We start from the raw sequence: 20,343 nt of genomic DNA, 5'->3' as shown, positions 1-20,343 counted from the left end.
CGCAACTCAGGTGCCAGGTCATTCATCATGTTGATTTCTCGACCTAGGTATATATAACTGTTGCATTCGGAGATGGTGGTTCCGTTGAGAGCGAATGGAGCATCAGGAACAAGGCTGTTTCTCATAAACATTGTCTTCATAAGATTCAGCTGTAGTCCGACCTTTCTACATTCACGGTTAAAGTCGTTCAGCATTTGTGCCGCTTGGCTGATGTTTGGTGTTATTAGAACGATGTCATCAGCAAAGCGGAGGTGGTGTTGTTGCCGACCATCTATCTTCACTCCCATGCTTTCCCATTCCAGTCGTCGCCTGATGTTCTCGAGGGTGGCACTGAAGAGTTTTGGTGAAATGGTATCACCCTGCCGAACCCCTCTCTTGATATGGATGATTACTTCTTTGTAGAATGGTGAGATCTTGGTAGTGAATCCACAATAAAGCTCACGAAGGATCCTGATGTATTGAGTTTGTATGCCCTAATTGGCTAGGGCTTCCATGACCACTTCCGTCTCAACAGAATCAAAGGCCTTCTTTAAATCAATGAACGTTAGACAGAGCGGCATTTTGAACTCCCGAGAAACCTCAATGAGCTTAGTAATCGTGTGGATATGGTCGATGGTACTGAATCCTTTTCAGAATCCAGCTTGTTCACATGGTTGTCCTTCATCTAGTGATCTGCTAATCCTATTCAGGATGACTCGAGTGAACAGTTTGTAGATGACAGACAATAGGCAGATTGGGCGATAGTTGCCAATGTCGTGGATGTCTCCCTTCTTGTATAGTAATACAGTCCTGCTGGTTTTCCATTGGGATGGAACCTTGCATTCAGACAGGTAGCATGTGAAGAGCCGAGCCAATGTATTGATGAGTACTGGTGGTAAGTTCTTCAGGTGTTCAGGTCTGATCTTGTCTGGGCCAGGTGCTTTTTGTTTCTTTACCGACGAAATGGCATGTTGGATTTCGGAAGGGAGAACATTGGGAACGACATATCCATCATGTGGTATGTGGTATGTGGGCAAGTCGATGTGGCTATTAAACAGATCTGAGTAGAAGTCATGAATAATCTTCTCCATTGCCCTTCTGGAAGATGTCATAGATCCATCATGATGTCGGAGGGCAGTCATCTTGGTTTTGTAGTTGGTGAAGGACAGGCGGGCTTTACGAATGCTTTTCCCAGCTTCTGCCGCATCTACCAGTACTGCTGCTCTCCTGTTTTTGAGGTTATCCTTGATGGCTTCTCTGTACTGTTTTGCCAGTTCGGATGTTCGCTTGTGGTTGCCTGAGGCATGTGCCAAGCCACGTTGGCGAATAAGTTCAAGAGTGTTCGAAGAAAGGCGGTTTTTTGTGGTTATCTCTCTCTTGGCATTCCTCGCACAATCATGGAGGTGTTGAATCATTCGATCGTATTCCTCATCAATGTTGTCAATGACGACATCTTCCCATGTTGCCACAACAGAGCCAAAGAGCTCCCAGTTGGTGGTCATTCTGGGAGTCCTCTTCTTAAACCTTGCATTCTTTTCTCCTCGTTCTGTGAGGTAGAATTTTGCACCAAGAAGACGGTGGTCTGATCCCGTTTGGAATTTTGGGACAACAGCAACATCGGTTAGGCAAAACCGCCAATTGAATATGATGTGGTCTATTTCATTGTGGAACCGTCCATCGGGAGACTCCCATGTCCAACGTTTAGATTCAGCCTTTTGGAACTGTGAGTTACCATGGAAGGTTTTGGTTGACATGATGAACTCAGACAGTCTGTCACCCTGTTCGTTCCATTCTAGGCCATGGGTCCCGATGTGGAGTTCATCAACTGATCTTCTTGGTCCTATCTTGGCATTAAAATCACCGACAATGATCTTGTAGAAGGTGTGATCTTCTTTATAGAACTTCTCCAGCTCCATGTAGAACTTCTCAGTTTCTCTTTTACCATAACTGGATGTTGATGCATAGACAACAAAGATAGAAACTGCCGGTAGTGAGCCACATCTATGCAAGTGTAATCGTCCGATTCGGGTTGTTAGGCATTCGAATGAATCAATGCTCGTGGCTAAGTTTGTGTTGACAAGGATACCGAAACCACCGACGCCTCTTTCATCACATGTTCCAACAGTTCTTCTCCAGTGTCGAAAACGGCATGATGTGATTGATGTCTTCTCGTTTCGGTCAGACCAATGATGTCGTACTTGATCTTTCGCGCTTGTACTATAAGGTCGTCAATGGATGCAGTAGATGCCAGCGTACGAGCATTAAAAGTACAGACAATCATTTTTGTTTTTCTTTGTTTTGGCAGCCTATTTCTGCCTTGGTATTTTATCAGCCTTTCCTTCCATATCCTTCTCGACTCTGCCATATTCAGGGTTAGGGGAATGAGATCCATTTATTACTGGATTTGGCATATCAATTTGGTCTATTTGGCATAGACCACGGATAGCTTGCCAGGCTCTGCCGTGCGGGTGGGATATTGAAAGGTACCCTGAAAACTTAGAGAAAAGTAAATAAATACTCCCGGGAGCTTGTTGTGATAATCTCTGGATCCTGGCAGTTGTTGGGGTTACACGGCAGTTAGAGGGTGTAACTGTCTAGCTACTGACAGGTCCAGTCCCAAACCGTGCAGGCTTGGAGATCTCAGCCCCGGGTCCCACACACCTGGGTTCCTCTGCCAGTTCTGTTATGCCTGAGGCTTATCCAAGTGTGTGGAGAGTGGCCTCAGTATGGCCTTGGCTGGGGCCTGGAGGTCTTCAGCTGTTTGGGCCCTGGCGAGGATATTTAGGCAGAGGGACTGGCAGTTACAACCAAGGTGGTAGATGAGTGGTTTTTAACCCTTTCTATGCCTGCAAATCAAAATCAGTCCGTGGACTAGTCAAGAAACACCACTGGTCTATAGAGTGGCTCTTAACTAAGAACAATCTGACTACATTTTCTCTAAGAAGGGAACTATTAGCTACTGAATATCCTATAAAGTATAAAATAACCCACTATATTAAATAATTACTTGGCCTAAAATGTCAATGGTTCCAAAATTAAGACAGCCTCCTAATTTTTAACAAGCTATGACAATATACATTATTGGTTCACTGTACTTAAGAGAAAGAGCATACCTGTACCATGGATAGACAAAGTTTTCCAACACTAATTCAAGAACCTGCATAAAAATTATTTTTAAAAAAATAAAATTATTCAAACAATTCTGGGAAAATCAAATATACCACTAAATACATTATTGTCAAAAATAATTTTATGACACCAAATACTGACATTCAATATTATGTTTTGACATAACAATCGTGTGGATGTCAATCTTACATAGTCATTGTGATGATGAGAGAGAATGTGTTCAGAAAATAAAAAAAAAAAAACACCAAGAATGACTTATTGCTCCTTGATATTTTGGCTGATATCAAGTACAAAATGATATACACATTTCTAAATATTACCGCAAGAATAAAAAAATTAAATAACTTGTTTCTGACTCTGAAGTCCTGCTGGGGACAAAAGTGCTGTAGAAAAAAGAAAAATAGTAACAGCCTAGTCCTTTGTATTTCTAACTTTCTCTGTAAGTCAAATAGTTCCAAAACAAAATGAAAGAAAAAGTAGCTAGAAATTATTTTAAGGGACTGGAGCTACAATGCAGTAGGCAGGGCATGTGTCTTGCACACAGCCAACCCAGGTTCTGTCCCTGGCATCCCATATGGTGCTCCAGGACCCACCAGGAATGATTCCCAAGCACAGAACCAGGGGAGTAATCCCTGAGCACCACCAGGTGTAGCCCAAAAGCCAAGTAAAAAAATTTATTTTAAAAGGAGTCTAAATTAGGTGCCAGTGTTTACCTTTGAATGGAGAATAGTGACCAGAAGGGAACTTCTGAGGTGCTGATAATATTCCACTACTCTTTTGTGGGAAGGACTTGGTAGGGAGATTCACAAGGGCAGTACTTGGGAGACCATGCAGTGCTGGGAATGAACAAGGAGCTGCATGCAAAGCAGGCATTTCAGTCCTTTGAGCCATCTCCCAGGCCACAATACTTTGTTTCTTTATATGGAGTTAGTGACTTAAACATGTAAGTTTTGTAAAAATGTTAACTGTACGCTTAAAACCAGTATTAAGTTCTGTGTGAAAAAAAGAAAAAAAGAAACTCTCGTTAAACTTTCAAATGTTTGAGTTTAGGTATAGAAACATGTTTTAATTTTTTAAATGACTGGTGAAAGGCTAAAAAAATTACAGCAGGTAGGGCACTCGTTTTGTATGCATCTGACCCAGGTTCAATCCCTGGCATCTCATATGGCCCGAGTATCTCCAGGAGTATTTCCTGAGTGTAGAGCCAGGAATAACTCCCGAGCATCATCAGATGTTACTTTAAAAAAAGCAAGAACAAAACAAAACAACAGTAGGCAGTTAAGTTTTAAAAACAGTAGAAATGGTTGGGAAAATAGTCGAGCAGCAGATCATTATGTCAAGAACATGCATGGTACCACTGAGAGTAACCCCTGAGCACAGATGCATGAACAGTCCCTAAGCACCACAAGGTGTGACCCAGAAAAAAAAAATTCTGTCTTTCTCCTGTCTTATAAGAATTACTATTAGGGCACCTGCCTTGCAAGCAGCTGATCCAGGTTCAAGCCCCAGCACCCCAAACGGTCCCCTGAGCCTACCAGGAATGGTTCCTAAATACAGAGCCAGGAGAAAGTCCTGAGCACTGCTGGGTATGGCCCCCCCAAAAAACAAAACAAAATATAAATAACTAGGTGGGGCTAGAGAAATAATACAAAGGTTAAAGCACTTCGCTAGCAGGCAGCCACAGCTCTAGTTCAAATCCCAGCACTACATAGCATCCCCAAGCAATACTAGGTGTGGCCCCACCAAATATAAAACAAAAACAAAAAAACAAAAAATGAAAATATTGGCTAAAAATCCATGTAAAGAGAATATCCAAAAACATTTTTTTAACTTATCAGTTGTTACATTTGTGTGCTTCTGTGATGTGAGGAATTGTTTTGGCTCTTGGATAACACCTGGTACTGGCTACAGTTACTCCAAGGTCTGTGCAACATTGCAGGAGACACTCTTCGCAGTATTTTGGGAAACAAAATGTGGATTTCCTAATCAACTAACCACCAAGAACTAATTAGACAACTTAATAAGATGTTCCATGATGGGGCTGGAGAGACAGCACAGCGGGTAGGGCATTTGCCTTGCACTCGGCCGACCCGGGTTCAATTCCCAGCATCCCATATGGTCCCCTGAGTACTGACAGGAGTAATTCCTGAGTGCAGAGCCAGGAGGAACCCCTGTGCATCGCCGGGTGTGACCCAAAAAGCAAAAAATAAAAAAAATTTAAAAAAAGATGTTCCATGATGGACCGAGTACAGGAGTCAAGGCACATGTCTTGCATGTGGCAGAACCCTTACTTGATCCTTGGAGAACCAAAGAGATAAGAGCTCCTGAGCACCAACAGGTGTGGCCCCCCAAAAACAAAACAAAATAAAAATGTTTCATGGACCAGAGCGACAGTACTAGTATGGAGCGATAGTAGTAGTAGTAGCAGTACCACACTTGTACTATCATACTATCATACAGAGTATGACATTTGCCTCGCACACGACCTATGGGTTCAATCCACAGCATCCCATATGGTCCCCCAAGTACTGCCAGGAGTAATTCCTGAGCGCAGAGCCAGAAATAAGCCCTGAACGTTGATGGGTGTGACCTCTCAAAAAAAATTTTACAGAAAAGTTTCATGATTAAATTTACACAGATACTTAACATTTTACATTTGAATGTATAGGGCATATTAAATCTATTACCTCTGAAAGGGATGCATCCACCTTAGATGAAATTTTCAAGTCTAGCCATGGCTGGTAGTTTTCAAGTAACAAGGCAGGCCTAAAGAAAATCAGACAATTAAATCTTTTGAACCTAAAATATAATTGGGAAGATTAACAAATAAAAATGCTCATTTAAGTTACCTGTGTCGTTTACATTTCACTTTACCACAAACAGCACAGCTACGACCTTGAGGAAATAATTCTTGAACTCCTAATTGCTAAAAAAGGAAAATTTGGGGGAAAAAAAAGTTTATCTTTATATATCAACTGTATTAACAAGAATAAACCTTTAAAGAACTCAAAAATGCTTAAGTTCAGGACATTTTTTATTCCTATCTGTTTAGATACTGAAATAATACTTTGTAATACATAACAGTTGCAAACTAAACTATCAACTGACAAAAAAATGCCTAATGAAATGTTTGAAATGTTTGATGATAAGTAAGACAAATTTCTAAGTTTAGAATTAAGGTGAATTGGGGCCAGAGCTATAGTACAACAGGCAGGGCATTTGATCCCTGGCATCTCATATGGTCCCTGAGTGAACCCTGAGTGCAGAACCAGAAGCAACCCGTGAGCACTGGCAGATGTTCCCACCCCCCCAAAAAAAACAATTTTTTAATTAAAAATAAAATTTGAATTGTTGTGGTTGTATACCTTTGAGTGTCAATCTCAATTTTAAAGTAATATTCTAGTGTAAAGAAAGGCAAAAGAAAAAATATTTTCTATTTCTCCCAAACCTCAACTTTACTGTGAAAGAAGATAAGTGATAAGCTATTAAAGTGCCAGACTGAAAATAGGCAACACCTTCAGCTAAATTTCCTCTGAGTGAAAATGCCATCAAATCTGAAGTAGTACTTTGGATAATTATCAAAGACTTCAAATCCTCATCTATTAACTATGGCCTTTACCTACTAGAGAAACATTCAATATCCCACCCCTTTACCAAATTTCAGAAATACAAATTGCTTTGACTAAGCAAACTATACAGTATTTCTATGGAGCAAATGGATTAAAAGCGTTAGGTAATTTAACTCAGATTCCCTAATTGCATCTGTGCCTGAAAAAGGCTTGGAAAACTTTTAATTAAAGTATTGATTACAAGGTTTAATTGTAATCATTAAAATTTTTAATTTAACAAATGTTGTTACAAGGTCCTGACCCAAAATTATTTAATCAAAATCTCCTATTTCCCTGCCGCCATGGAATTGCGCAGTGGACGAGGCTTGGGTGCATTCAAGATTCCACTGTACCTGTAATCCACCAAGGCCAAAAAAGGAACCGTTGCTAGAGGTGTAATGGACAAGAGTGTTGCTTTACAAGAGGTGCTGAAGACTGCTCTCATTCACAATGATATCACACAAGGAATCCCCGTGAAACTGCCAAAGCCTTAAGCAAACACCAGTCCATCTTTGTGTGCATGCACTCAACTTTGTGTGAGGAGTCTATGTATATCAAGTTGTGAAGACCCTTTGTGCTGAACACCAGATCAACCCTACTAAGATAGATGGTAACAAGAAACTAGGGGAATGGATCAGACTCTGTAAAATTGAAAGAAGGAAAACCCTGTAAAGTGGGTGGCTGCAGTTGGGTTATAGTTAGAGACTCTGGCAAAAAAAAAAAAAAAAACCACACAGGCCAAGATGTCATTGAGGAATACTTCAAATGCAATAAATGAATAAATAAAAATTTGGGTTCTTTAAAAAAAAAATCTGACAACAGGGTCTAGAAAACTACTTTTTGTAAAGATTCCACTGGCAATTCTATCACATAACCAGCTTCAGGAACCTATGTTTTTATTTACTGCCTGCAAGTTACTATGTAGATAGATCACACTTTAAATTATGAAATTCAACTTTCTGATAATTCTGGATTTTGTTTTATAGATCCTCCCAGGAGAACTACATAATGACATGTAAAATTCATTCTGAGTGTTTTCTAATGTCCTCCATTATTAAATAGATCTTTAAAATCACTTCTTTAACACGCTTTCAACTCACTTAAAAAAATATAAAATTTACCTTGGGTTTGTGTTTTATTGTGAAGAATATGTTTGGTAAAAGAGAATCAGGTCCTAATGAGCAGTAGAATGTGACAACTCCAGCAACAAATGACCAGAAGATCATTAAAACGTGAAGATACCTTAAGAATAATGAAAACAGTAATCAGAATTTTAAAAAAAAAAAACTAACACCTTTTTCCTACATTGCGTTCATAAGCATTTAAGCAACTACCCTATCAGACTGAAGCAATTTCTGTAACCAGGATTTTCTACATTTATTAACCTTAAGAACCACTGTGAATGCTATCAAGATTTTCATCAAGTATAGATAAGTGTTAGTTCTCAATACAATTTGGTACCTATTTTGTTATATATATAAACTACCTATACTTCTACATTCTAATAATAATATAATCACTGTGACTGGTTAAAGAAACTCTGGTACATCTACACAATGGAGTACTACGTAGCTCTTAGAAAAGATGAAGTCATGAAATTTACATACAAGTGGTACAATATGGAAAGTATCATGCTAAGCGAAATGAGTCAGAAAGAGAGGGATAGACATAGAAAAATTGCATTCATCTGGGGGATATAAAGCAACAAAATATGAGATCAATACCTAAGAATAGCTGAGATCAACACCAGGAGGATTACTCCATAACTTAGAGGCCAGCCGGATATTCTAGGGGAAAGGGCAGTTCAGATAGAGAAGGGAACACCAAATAAAGGGTGTTTGGAGGATCCTCCCAGGAGGGGAAATGCATGTTGAAAGTAGACTATGGACTGAACATGATTGCCACTCAATGCCTCTTTTGCAGACCACAACACCCAAAAGGAGAGAGAAAACAAAGGGGAATGCCCTGCCACAGAGGCAGGGTGGGAGGGGGGGTGGGGGGAAATGGGCACTGGTGGAGGGATGGGTATTTGATCATTGTATGACCGAAACTCAGGCACAAAGATTTGTAAATCTACAACTGTACCTCATGGTGCTTCACTAATAAAATAATAATAATAATAATAATAATATAATCACTGGAATTATTTCTCATGAGAGAAATTTTAGGCATTTTACCAAGTGCCTACTTTTTACCACACAGTGCTTAGCAATGAAGATAAGAGAGAAAAAGAGCATGACCAGTGTTTCTATTTGCATGGAAAATACTAATAGGTATAACCAGTAAACAAATAAAGTACTATGCAATGTGATTGTATGTTCTATAATGGCAAAGAAAGAATTTATGATATGAGAACACCATAGGCAGAATACACAACCCTATCTGAAAGGACAGAAAGCTTTTCCCCCACCTTAGAAAGTAGTGTTTAAGGAAAAAACTAAAAATTAAATGAGACAAAAGAAGACAGGCTAGTAAACTGGAGCAGAGAAGGGAAATTCAAACATCAGCATGTTACTGAAAGAGCTGAGCACAGTTCCAAGAAAGAAGTGGCTTCAAGATTATGCTGACAGCAAACACCAAACATAAGCCAGATGATATAAATCATGTTAAAACGTCTCTGCACATGGGTAGCCCTCACATTCTACTATTCTGATAATACACAAAGTTCAGTTAACAATATTTTGTGAAATATCAGCTCCCCAACAACACAATTCAAATTCCAATCACCACATTACGCAGTGAGATGAGAATCAAGAGACAATCTACAAAGGAGGTGGTAATGAAAATACCGGCTTTATTTCAAATCTTGGTTCTATGTCTCTCTGAGACCCAGTTAACGCTCCAGTGTTTTCTGCACTTACATAACCCTCACAAAGAATCCCCATGTTGCTGAATCTATTGTAATCTGAATTTCTGTCAGCTACCATAAAAAATCCTAAGCAAATCCTGTGAGACAGTGAAGTTTTAAAATTTTTTTAAATTAAGTTTTATGGAGGGGACAGGAGATGCCTCAAAGGATGGCACATATGCCTTGCATGTGGCTAACCCTGATTCAACCACCTGCACCATGTATGGTACCCCAAGCACTGAGAGAGTGATCCCTGATGACAGAGCCAAGAGTAAGCCCAAGTCCTGCTGGGTGAGGAAAGAATGGTAAGTGAAAATCAAATTTTGCAACCTATGATGAAGTGATTCACAGTGTAAATCAATAGTAAAATAAAAACAGTCTGTCAGGCAAAATACCAGCAATCACTACCAGAGTCCACAAAAAGTGAGTTAACTCTATGTGGAGTTGTCCTCTGTGTGATAGAACAAACAAAACCCTACTAAAGTATTCCTGCAACAATAAACAAAATTTGATTTTAAATCCAACTGAAGACTGGAGAAATAATATAGCAGTTAGGGCACCTGACTAGCATGTAGCACTTGACCTGCATTTGGTCACCTACAGCACCTCAGCACCACACATGGTTACCTGAGCCCTGCTAGGAGTGATCCATGAGCAGAGTTCTAAGCACCACTGGGTGTAGCCCCAAACCCAAAAATAAAGAAAACTAACTGCGCATAAACTAATCCCTGCCTACAAAAATATTGAGATGAGCTAACAAAAATTAAAAAAAAAAAAACTGAGGTGAGAATTAAAAAAAAAAAAAAGAATGCCAGTAGCCAACAGTACATGGGCTTAAAGAACCAGCCTCACACAAAGTTTTTTGTCAAAAGAGTTCAAATTGTCAGTATTCCACATGCCTCAAGAGCAGTCCTGACAGTTCTGCTGTTGGAGACACCCAGAGGAAAAAACTTCCAGCCACATCACAGTCAGTGTGCACAAGCACCACAACAGCAGGAGAGACCAGTGAGCACTGCCACTACAAAGATGTGCAAGTACAACGGACAAGCCCTGGCGAGCAGTACAACCATATCTGTGTGCTTCCACAAGCCAGGGTGAGCACAGATGGATGCACTACAACTAAGAGAAGAGTAAACCTCATGCATATCACAGTGGGGTGTGCAAGCACCACATATAAAAAATGTGTTAGCACCAGAATCAGCCAAGGAGCACTCCCTAGTCCCTGCTTTATCAAAAGGGAAATACAAGGGGGAGAGGAAATTTTTAAAAATCACCATGATGAAACCATCAGTAAAATTCAGAATGTGAGCATGACTCAGTTTCTAAAAGAAGTTGATGAAGAGACGCAAGTGTGGAGGCATGTTTTGAATCAAGGTTGGAAATGCCTCCTTTATAAGTCAAGTACGAGCTGCTTTTGTATGCCCTCAAGCTAAGGAAACATTTACATGTTCAAAGGTTTGGTTTTTTTTTTTAAAGGAAGCAGGTCTCTGGGACAAATATTATGGGGGACAAGGCACTGGCCTTGCATGCCATGGACTCTGATTCATCCCCACCAGTTACCCCAAGCACTTCCAGGAGTGACCACCAAGCAAAGAGCTAGAAGTAGCCCATAAGCAATGTCTAACATGGTACAAACCCCAACCAAAAATACACCAAAAGGACCAGAGATATAGTAGAAAAGATAAGGTGTCTGCCTTGCATGCAGCTGACCAAGGTATGATCCCCTGCACTGTATATGGTTCTCCCAGCCACCAGGAAGTGATCCTTGAGCACAGGGCCAGAGGTAAGTAAGTCCTTAGCAAGGCTGGTGTGGCCCAAAATCAAAACAAACAAAATACTTTGCAAACCCTTGTTCTAGATTATAAGAGATATGTAAAAGCAGCTGACAAAATGAGTAGGCCTTATTTAGTTTCTGATTAAAGCAAAAGTGCAAATTTATAGACTTAGGAAACATTATTATAGTAGTTATTTGATATTAAATAATTGCTGTTAACTTAATAAGATTGTTATTTTCAGGTTTTCTATAGAAATTATTTTTCAAAAGGAGGAAAGTTCAAAGTTTTAAAAATATGCAATATATGGTTGATGACTGAGCTGGGTGATTAGTGCTTAGAAGGTCCTTGTAATTTTATAGCTTGGGAATTTTCTAAACTATCTGATCATCTTAAAACAATTTTGAAGACATTTAATTATCAGAGCTTGAGGTGAGGGGTGGTTCAGTAACAGAATACCTGGATGACAGGCCTAAAGTTACAAAATTCAATCCCCAGCATCGTTCTGATGCAACTGCTGCCTCAGCAGGCTGGTGCCTTAGCAGTGTAAAATCACTGGAGTGGAGGAGAGGAAGGAAGGGAAAAGGAACCTGATAATTAGATGAAAGAGGAAGAAATAAAGGATAAAATTATAAAGGCCATGAAGGTCTAAAATAATAACGAGAGATAAGAAAATAAGGAAATCGTGTCCTAAAAAAGGCAGGGTGCTTGGGATCTAGAGCCTAACCAGAAGAGACTGTAATGAAAAGAGAGAGACAGGTTTACCCTTGAAGCCTATGTTCTTTCTCCACTGAACACATATCACTTGCTTGTCTCTATGTCTCTTTGCTTGTTTTTTTCCATTCTAGAGGAGCCCAATGTTCTTTTGAATATTTACTTCCTCTTCTTCTCTCTTCATGTCTTCCTATGAAAATTCTGCTCAAAAAAAGCTATCATGTTCACTCCCCCCAAAAAATATATAGTTAATAAAAAAGGGAGAGACCAATCAAACAAAATATCAAAGAGAAAGAATAGATATATGGGGCCAGAGAAGTAGAGAGGGTAGGGTGTTTGCCCTGCACAGGGCCAACCCACGTTCAATCTCTGACATCTCATATGATTTACCAAGCACCACCAGTGAGTGCAGAGTCAGGAGTAACCCCTGAGCATTACCAAGTGTAACCCAAAAGGCCCCCGCCCCCCCCCCAAAAAATAGATATATATGAATGGATAAGAATGTAAGGGGAGGACACACGAGGGGGGCTGGAAAGATAAGTACAACAGGTAGGGTACTTGCCTTTCACATGGATGACCCAGGTTTGATGCCCAGCACCCCATATAGTCCCCCAGTCTCAAGGAGTGATTCCTGAGAGCCGACCCTAAGCAGCACTGCTGAGAATTTCCCAAAATCAAACAGAAAAAAGCAATGGAGAGGGGGCTGGAGCAACAGCACAGAGGGTAGAGTGTTTGCCTTGCACGCAGTCGACCTAGGTTCGATTCCCAGCATCCCATATGGTCCCCCGAGCACCGCCAGGAGTTAATTCCTGAGTGCATGAACCAGGAGCAACTCCTGTGCATCGCCGGGTGTGACCCAAAAAGAAAAAAAAAAAAAAGCAATGGAGAGAGTTGGGAAGGGGTAGAGAGACAGTGCAGGCCCTTGTTTATGACTGATAATCAATTGTATTCACAGCATCACATAGTTCCAAAGACAGCCAGAAGGAATCCCTAGGCATCCCTTCACACCACAAAAAAAAAAAAAAAGAATGTGTTTAAGGAACAGGGGAGATAGCTCAAAAGTCTAGAGCACATCTGGCTGCGTAGGCACCTGCTTCCATGGCTAGCACAGTATGGTTTTCCAAGTACCACTTGACCATCTAGTATAGTGGTCCCCTGCTCTACTGGGGAGATTCTCCATTTCCATTCCACTTAAAAAAAAATTAAGAAAAACGAGAAACTGGGGAGATAATACAGTGGGTAGGGTGCTTGCCTTGCACACAGAGGACAAATATCTATTATTTTTGGGGGGCGGGGGCTTTTTGGGTTACACTACACAAGGCAAGGTAGGGTGCTTGCCTTGCACACTGAGGACAAACCCCTAAGCCACACAAAGAGTGATCCCTGAGCACAGAGCTAGGAGTAAGTACCACCACATGTGGCCCAAAAACAAAAATGTAAAATAAGGTTAATACTGGTACCAATCTTTATAGTGTTTTAAGAATAAGAGACAAAACAATTTCAAATATTTAATGAGAACATTCTATGAGCTGAGCACATCCTTGTATTAACCAATTCCACAGTCCACGGTCCTCCTGTGGTTCATCGATTTGCTCGAGCGTGCCCAGTAACATCTCCATCGTGAGACTTGTTCTTACTGTGTTTGGCATATTGAATATGTCAGGGGTAGCTTGCCAGGCTTTGCCGTGAGGGCAAGATACTCTCGGTACCTTGCCGGGCTCTCCGAGAGGGGCGGAGGAATCGAACCCAGCTCGGGCTGGCTGCACATTAAGGTAAACGCCCTATTGCTGTGCTATCGCTCCAGCCCAAGTAATCATCAAATATTCAGATCTTGCTATTTTAGATGAGGAAATGTGACAGATGGAAGTCAGACCACTTTCCCAGAGCCTGGATAAGAGGTAAATGATTAAGTGGTAAATGGGGGAGGTAGAATCAAATTTTTATAGCAAAATTTTCCAATTTAAAACGTTCAACTACTGCTTGGCTTGCTCTTCAAGCACCTGTTCTCCCTTGAAATGTTATCTCGTTTGCTTGCCTCTTCATCTCTTTGCTTGCTTTTTCCACTCTGGAGAAACCATGTTCTCTCTTAAACACATACTTCCTGTTTCCCCTCACATTCAAAGTATGTTTCAATAAAAACTATCTTACTTCACATAAAGAGGGAAAAAAAGTTCAACTACAACAATAAAACTGTCTCAATGGTAAATGAAAACCCTTTTGGTTTGTTCCACAATCCTGCCTACCCGGTTACGCTCAGGGCTTACTCCTTGCTCAGTGTTCAGAAATAACTGCTGCTGGTGGTGCTCTGGGGACCGTATGTGGTGCCAGAGATTGAATCCCTTTCATCCCAGTGCAAGGTAAGCACCGAACTGTACTATCTTTGAAACCTACATGAAACTTTTAATAATATACTAGGCATAAAGTTACAAAGTGTTTGTTATTACTGGTACAATTCATTACTAGTACATGAGTTCATCATGTCAACTAGCACCATTATTGAAATTAATTTAATACTCAACATTTAAATGGTCAAATATACAAGTTTATAGAATTTTTCTAGAATTTCTTTCATACTTCTAGTTTATCCTAAAATATTGGAAAGGTGAGAGCAGTACAGAATTTATATAAGATATGCTTTTATGTTTTTTCATTTTTTTAAGGCTTCCGGGCCACCCCCAGAGGTGTGCAGAGGCTTTACTTCCAACTCCATCCTCATTCCTAGGTGTGTTCAGGGGACCATGTAGTACTGGGGATTGAACACAGGCATCCGGAATGCAAAGCATATTTATCTCCCTGGTTCAGTTCTCTTTCACAAATCATTTACAATGGTCAAAAGGTCATATTCATTTCTCTTTTCACAAAATCCATAGTCAATTTATATGAAAGAAAAATGTGTATACTAGGAGCCAGATAAGACAATACAGCATGCAGGTCAACCTGGGATCGATCCCTGGCTTCCCACAAGGTCCCCCAAGCCCTGCCAAGAATAATCCAAGAACACAGAGCCAGGAGCTAAGCCCTGAGTACCAATGGGTATAGCCATTGTATAAACAACAAAAGTAAAACAAATGTATACATTAAATAATACTTAAAAAAAAGATCCTTATGTATATGAGTGCAGGACTATTAAAAAAACTTCAAAATGTTATTATAAGTAAGCACTGTCCTCCCGTTGTTCGTCGGTTTGCTCGAGCGAGCCCAGTAACGTCTCCATCGTGAGACTTGTTGTTACTGTGTTTGGCATATCGGTAGCTTGCCAGGCTTTGCCGTGCGGGCGAGATACTCTCGGTACCAGCTATAGAAACGTCTGACCTATTTATTGATCGGAGTACTTGCACACTGCCAACCTTACCGACCGACCCAGATTCGATTGCTCCGCCTCTCTCAGAGAGCTCGGCAAGCTACCGAGAGTATTATAAGTATAGCGAGGAAAACTTCAAATCTCTGCATTAACCAGTGAAAATTTTAAACAAGATTTCTAACATTTCTAAAATTTTACTGGTTTTTCAAATATACCTGTGCAGTACTGAGTGTAATACCTGTGTAGAAATCATTTACTAGTAATAAGTATAAAGTGTATCTGCACATTCTTCTCATGCCTTGGGCCACACCAAGGTCTGTGCTCAGAGGTTGTTCTGAGGGGTGCTCAGGAACTCATGGTGACGGGAATGAAAATGGAGAGAGCCACATGCAACGGAAGTGCGAAGGGAGAGACAGGGGAGAAAAAGGTAAGGGGGAAGAGAGATTGATTTCTGAGATGTTCCCAGTGTGTGTGATGGAAAAAATCAGTCACTTGCAATGAAAGCACTATAGGGGAGTGTGCGCGCGTGTGTGCGTAATTTCTGAGATGTTCTGTAGTGTGTGTTGCTGTAGGCTCAAGCACGTTACCCGCCCACACTGTATTTCTGGTTGTGTGTATATGTGCATGTATGTATGTGCAAGTGCTTTATCTCTCTGGCCATGTGTGTAATAGCTAAGATGTACCCAGCATTTTACACTCCCAAGAGAAAAGACATTTTCTTGTATGATAACCTTCCAGAAATAAAACATGTCTGTGTGCGCACATGTGACCACAGATACATTTTAAAGCAAAGCATGCAGGGCCAAAGAGGTAACACAGCGGTTTGGGCATTTGCGTTGCACTCGGCTGACCAGGGCCCAATTCCCGGCATACCATACGGTCCCGAGCAATACCAGGAGTAATTTCAGAGTGCAGAGCAAGGAGTAACCCCTGAGTATCTCTGGGTGTGACCCAAAATGCTAAAAAACTTAAATAAAGAAAATCATGCATACAACATTCACTGGTCTATACCTTCCAAAGGCTTTTAGGGTACACCTAACCATTCTTTTATTCAAGGCAGTTCCATGATTTTTTTTTTTTTTAGAAACTTCCAATTTTGGCCAATACGAACGACAGAACAAGCCTGAGAACATGCTTTGTACACTGGAGACCAAGTTCCATCCCCTGCATACCACTGTGCCCCCAGAGTACAAGTCAGGAGTGCTGCCTGAGCACTTAAATGCCCCAAAATCAAACTTAAAAATCAAATAGTATTTATCTTTAGCTTGATCATGCCATTCCTTCGTAGCGTTTCCTAGGACAGTATCCCAGGGTTTAGTAATGCACTCCACCTCTCAATTACATCCTTGGGCACATCTCTACCGTTTAAAGTCACTTTTGCAAATAACACACAAACAGAAGTATGTCACATACTAAAACAATTTCACTCATAAGCCACACCACCGCGGACGACATATTTTCTCTATGCATGGTAAAAAAGTAAAAGGGGCCCGAGTGATAGTACAACAGGTAGCGCATTTGCCTTACACACGTGCCAGTCTTGGTCCTCCACATCCCTCAAGGTTCCCCTAGCACCACCCAGAGTAATTCCTGAGTGCAGAGCCAGGAGTAACCCCTGAGCACCACCGGGTACGACCCCAAAAGACCAAAAACTAAACAAAAATGAAAATAAAATCGAGTGCAAAGATCACACACTGTGATCAAGCAGGCGAGCTCAGAGAGCTGGTTCAACCTGTTCCTTCACGGCCGGCCCACGCCACAGATGGAAGCAGTGAACCCGAGCGGCGGGCAGGGCGCTTACCTTGCACGCGGCTGACCCAGGTTCGATTCCTGGCGTTCGATGCGGTCCCGCAAGCACCAGCAGGAGTGACCACCTGAGCACAGGGTCAGGCGTAGACCCTGAGCGCCGCCGCCCCGCCCCCGCGTGTGGCCCCGAAAGCAAAGATCAAGGGCCCCTGGTCGCGACAAGAACCGTGTAAGAGTCCACGGACACTTCGCAGGCGGCAGGCAGCAGAAACCCTCCCGCCTGTGTCAAGGGTCCTTCCCACTCTCTCGCCTCCGACCCCTCGGGATCAAACCTCCGGACGTCCCGGGCCAAGCCCATTTCCCAGCCAAGACGGAATCCCACTCCCATCTCGAAGGAGCTCCGCCCCTAAAACCAACAAGCGAGCCGGAAGGCCACTGCTCCGACCTTCGCGCCCAGTCCCGGGCAGTGGCGACTTGACTAATAATGCGGATAATAATAACAATAATCAACCGTCAACCACGTTACTCCACTTCCAGGAGGGCCTCAGAACGGGCACGAGGGCTGGGAAGGGGAACTCGGCGACGTGCGCGGGTGACGAGGGGCGCGACGGTGACGGGAACGGCGACGAGAAGCCCCGCGCAGGAGCCCGCGCCGACAGCCCCGGGGTCTCGCGCGTCCCCTCGGCGCGGCAACTCCCCCCGGCGAAGGGCGCAAGGAAGGGACCTCGGGGTCCCCAGGGAAGGGCCTCGGAAGCGGGCTCCCGTCGCGGCAGGAGCGGCCACCGCCCCCGGAACGCGCAGCGTCCCCCGCCGGCCCCCGGCCCCCGGCCCGGCCCCGCGCGCCCCGGCCCCGGACCCCGCTCGCCGGCCGCCCGGAAACCCGCGACTACCGAGGCGGCGGCCCTCGGAAACAGCTGGGCGCGGAGGAGGAAGGAGCGGACGCCGGGAGGCGCGGCGACGACGCGGCGGGAGGCGAAAACAAGACGGGCCGGCGGCTGCGGGGAGCCCTGCGCCTCCCGGCCGCATTTCCGGGCCCCGCGGCGCCCCCGAAGGCCCGGCCGCCGCCCTGCCCCCGGCCGGCCCCGCGCGGCCGCCGGTACCTGTTGAGGAGCAGCGAGGCGGCGCTGAGGAACAGCAGCAGGCAGCAGAGGCAGCAGAAGAGCGGGTACTGGCGGCAGAGCTCGCGTCCCGCGTCCAGCCGGAGCCGCTGCTTCAGCTTCCCCGCCGTCGCCCGCACCCAGGGCACCATCGTGGCCGGCGTCTACGGCCAGAGCGCGCTAGCTTGCGAGGCCCAAGGCGGAAGGGCCCCGCATCCCTCGGCGGCCCGAGCTCCGCCGCCGCGGCGGACGGACCCACGCAACCACCGACCGGCGGACCGTCCGCCGGCGACAGTCTCCGGAGGCCCCGCCCCTGCCCCGTCGCGCATGCGCGCCAGCGTAGCTCCGCCCCGCGGCGGCGGGTGGGCGGTGCTGGCGCAAGATGGCCGCCCGCTGCGACCGAGGTCATCACCCCGCCCGCCGCGCCCTCGCGCCCCGCAGCTCCGCCCTCTTCGCTCAGCGCCGCGCGCGGACCGTCCCCAGAGTTTTCGGCACTTCCAGCCCCGCGACCGTCCCTGTTCGGGAGTCCGAGCGGGCAGTTCTAGTCCTGCAGTCTCCAAGAACTCCCTGACTCGCGGAGCGGGGCAGGCTCTACGCCTGCATGGGGGGAAAAGCCGTAAAGACGGCCGACACCCGGGGCGCGCGGGGCTGCCTTCTTAGTGACCGCTCCGCGGCCGCTCGGGGTGTGGACGGGGCCCGTGCAGAGCCCCTGCGAAGGAGTCGGAACCTTCCGGCCGCCCCCTGACCCTGCGAGCCCGCGGCCGAGCGAGGCAGAGCTGATTCACACCAGATTCCGAGTCCGAGCGCACACTGGACTCCACGAGGAATCCCACAGGGCCGCCTTGCTCCTAGCCAAGTCCCCACGGGGATGCGTTCGAATGTCCGGGTTCGCAGCTACTCGGGAAAAGTAGGGAGATGCGCCCGTAATAAAAAGTGCTTCGGGAATGGAGTGCTTACCTGGCACACGGCTAAACCGGGTTCAATCTCCGACACCCTCACGGACCCCCAAACCGCGCCAGGAGTGATCCCTAAGTGCAGAGCCCAGAGTAAGCTCTGAGCACCTCCAGGGGTGGCCCCCAATTTGTTTTTTAAAGCTTAGGCCCGAGCTCCTGCAGATCTCCCATTCAGTGACCTGAATCATTCCTCCGAGCTGAATGTGCAGCAAAGCCAAACCCTCCGTAGAAGCCACAGTTCAGATCTGGTGCCTGAGCTTGAGATCACTGCTCTACACCTGAATCTTGACCTCCAAGGTGCAAGGGCAGAATTGCTTTTTAAAAATCCCAAACAGGGCAGGGACCGGAACATGGTTCAGCAGGCAAGACTTTTTGCCTTGGACAGGGCCCACCAGGGTTCAGTCCTGGCATCCCATATGGTCCCCCTGAGCATTCCTGAGTGCACAACCAGGAGTAAAGCTGAGCACTGCTAGGTGTGCCTCCCCCCCACCCCCCCAAAATAAAGCTCTAAGCTCTATTTATGACAGGGAAGATAACTGTAGCACTGCACTGTCTTCCGTTGTTCATCTATTTGCTGGAGCGGGCACCAGTAACGTCTCACAACGGTGAGATATGTTGTTACTCTTTTTGGCATATGGAGTATGTCACAGTAGCTTTGCCGTGCAGGGGAAATATTCTAGGTAGCTTGCCAGGCTCTCTGAGAGAGGCGGAGGAATTGAACCTGGGTCAGCAGCATGCAAGGCAAACACCCTACCCGCTGTGCTATAGCTCCAGCCCAGAGAAGATAATTACCACAATAAAACCCAAGTACAAAATAGTTTTATGCAATGTATTTTAAATGCCAAAATTGGAAATTCAGTGCATTTAGAGGAATAATACAGTGGGTAGGGAGTAACCCCTGAGCATCACCAGGTGTGGCCCAGAAACAAAAACAAACATAAAGCCCAACACTTGCCTGGAAGTCGGCAGATCCTGGTTGGACTACCTGAGCGCAGAGGTATTAGAAAAAGCCCTGAATACCGCCATAGGTGGCCCCAAAATAATATATATATTTAATAACACAAATTACCAACATGTTGTGTATTTCACGAGTATTTTTCCTTTGTTTTTATTCCGACTCCTGGATCATCCTTATAAACAAAAGGTGTATGTTGAATTTTTGTATATCAGGAATGACTGCAGATGCATACATTTTT

General features: G+C 44.3%; 1 protein-coding gene and 1 pseudogene across 3 annotated transcripts in view; one reads left to right on the top strand and one right to left on the bottom strand.

Moving 5' to 3' along the window:
• SNX14 (sorting nexin 14) overlaps window positions 1–18,375 on the bottom strand; it is a 63,579-nt gene extending 45,204 nt beyond the window's left edge. For all 3 annotated transcript variants that reach the window (XM_056109738.1, XM_056109740.1, XM_056109739.1), the window contains exons 1-5: window positions 18,198–18,375; window positions 7,838–7,958; window positions 5,958–6,034; window positions 5,796–5,874; window positions 3,093–3,136 (exon numbers count right to left, since the gene is read on the bottom strand). In XM_056109738.1, coding sequence (XP_055965713.1) covers window positions 3,093–3,136; window positions 5,796–5,874; window positions 5,958–6,034; window positions 7,838–7,958; window positions 18,198–18,346 — 470 coding nt within the window. In that variant the 5' untranslated portion in view covers window positions 18,347–18,375. The remainder of the gene's footprint in view (window positions 1–3,092; window positions 3,137–5,795; window positions 5,875–5,957; window positions 6,035–7,837; window positions 7,959–18,197) is intronic.
• LOC130019125 (40S ribosomal protein S12-like) lies at window positions 6,223–7,494 on the top strand (annotated as a pseudogene).
• Window positions 18,376–20,343: the final 1,968 nt, after the last annotated feature.

This window comes from Sorex fumeus, unplaced genomic scaffold (assembly GCF_029834395.1).
Source record: "Sorex fumeus unplaced genomic scaffold, SorFum_2.1 ptg000008l, whole genome shotgun sequence".
NCBI classification, from domain to species: Eukaryota; Metazoa; Chordata; class Mammalia; order Eulipotyphla; family Soricidae; genus Sorex; species Sorex fumeus.
Note: the sequence above shows the minus strand (reverse complement) of the source record. Positions and strands in the feature narration are given on the sequence as shown.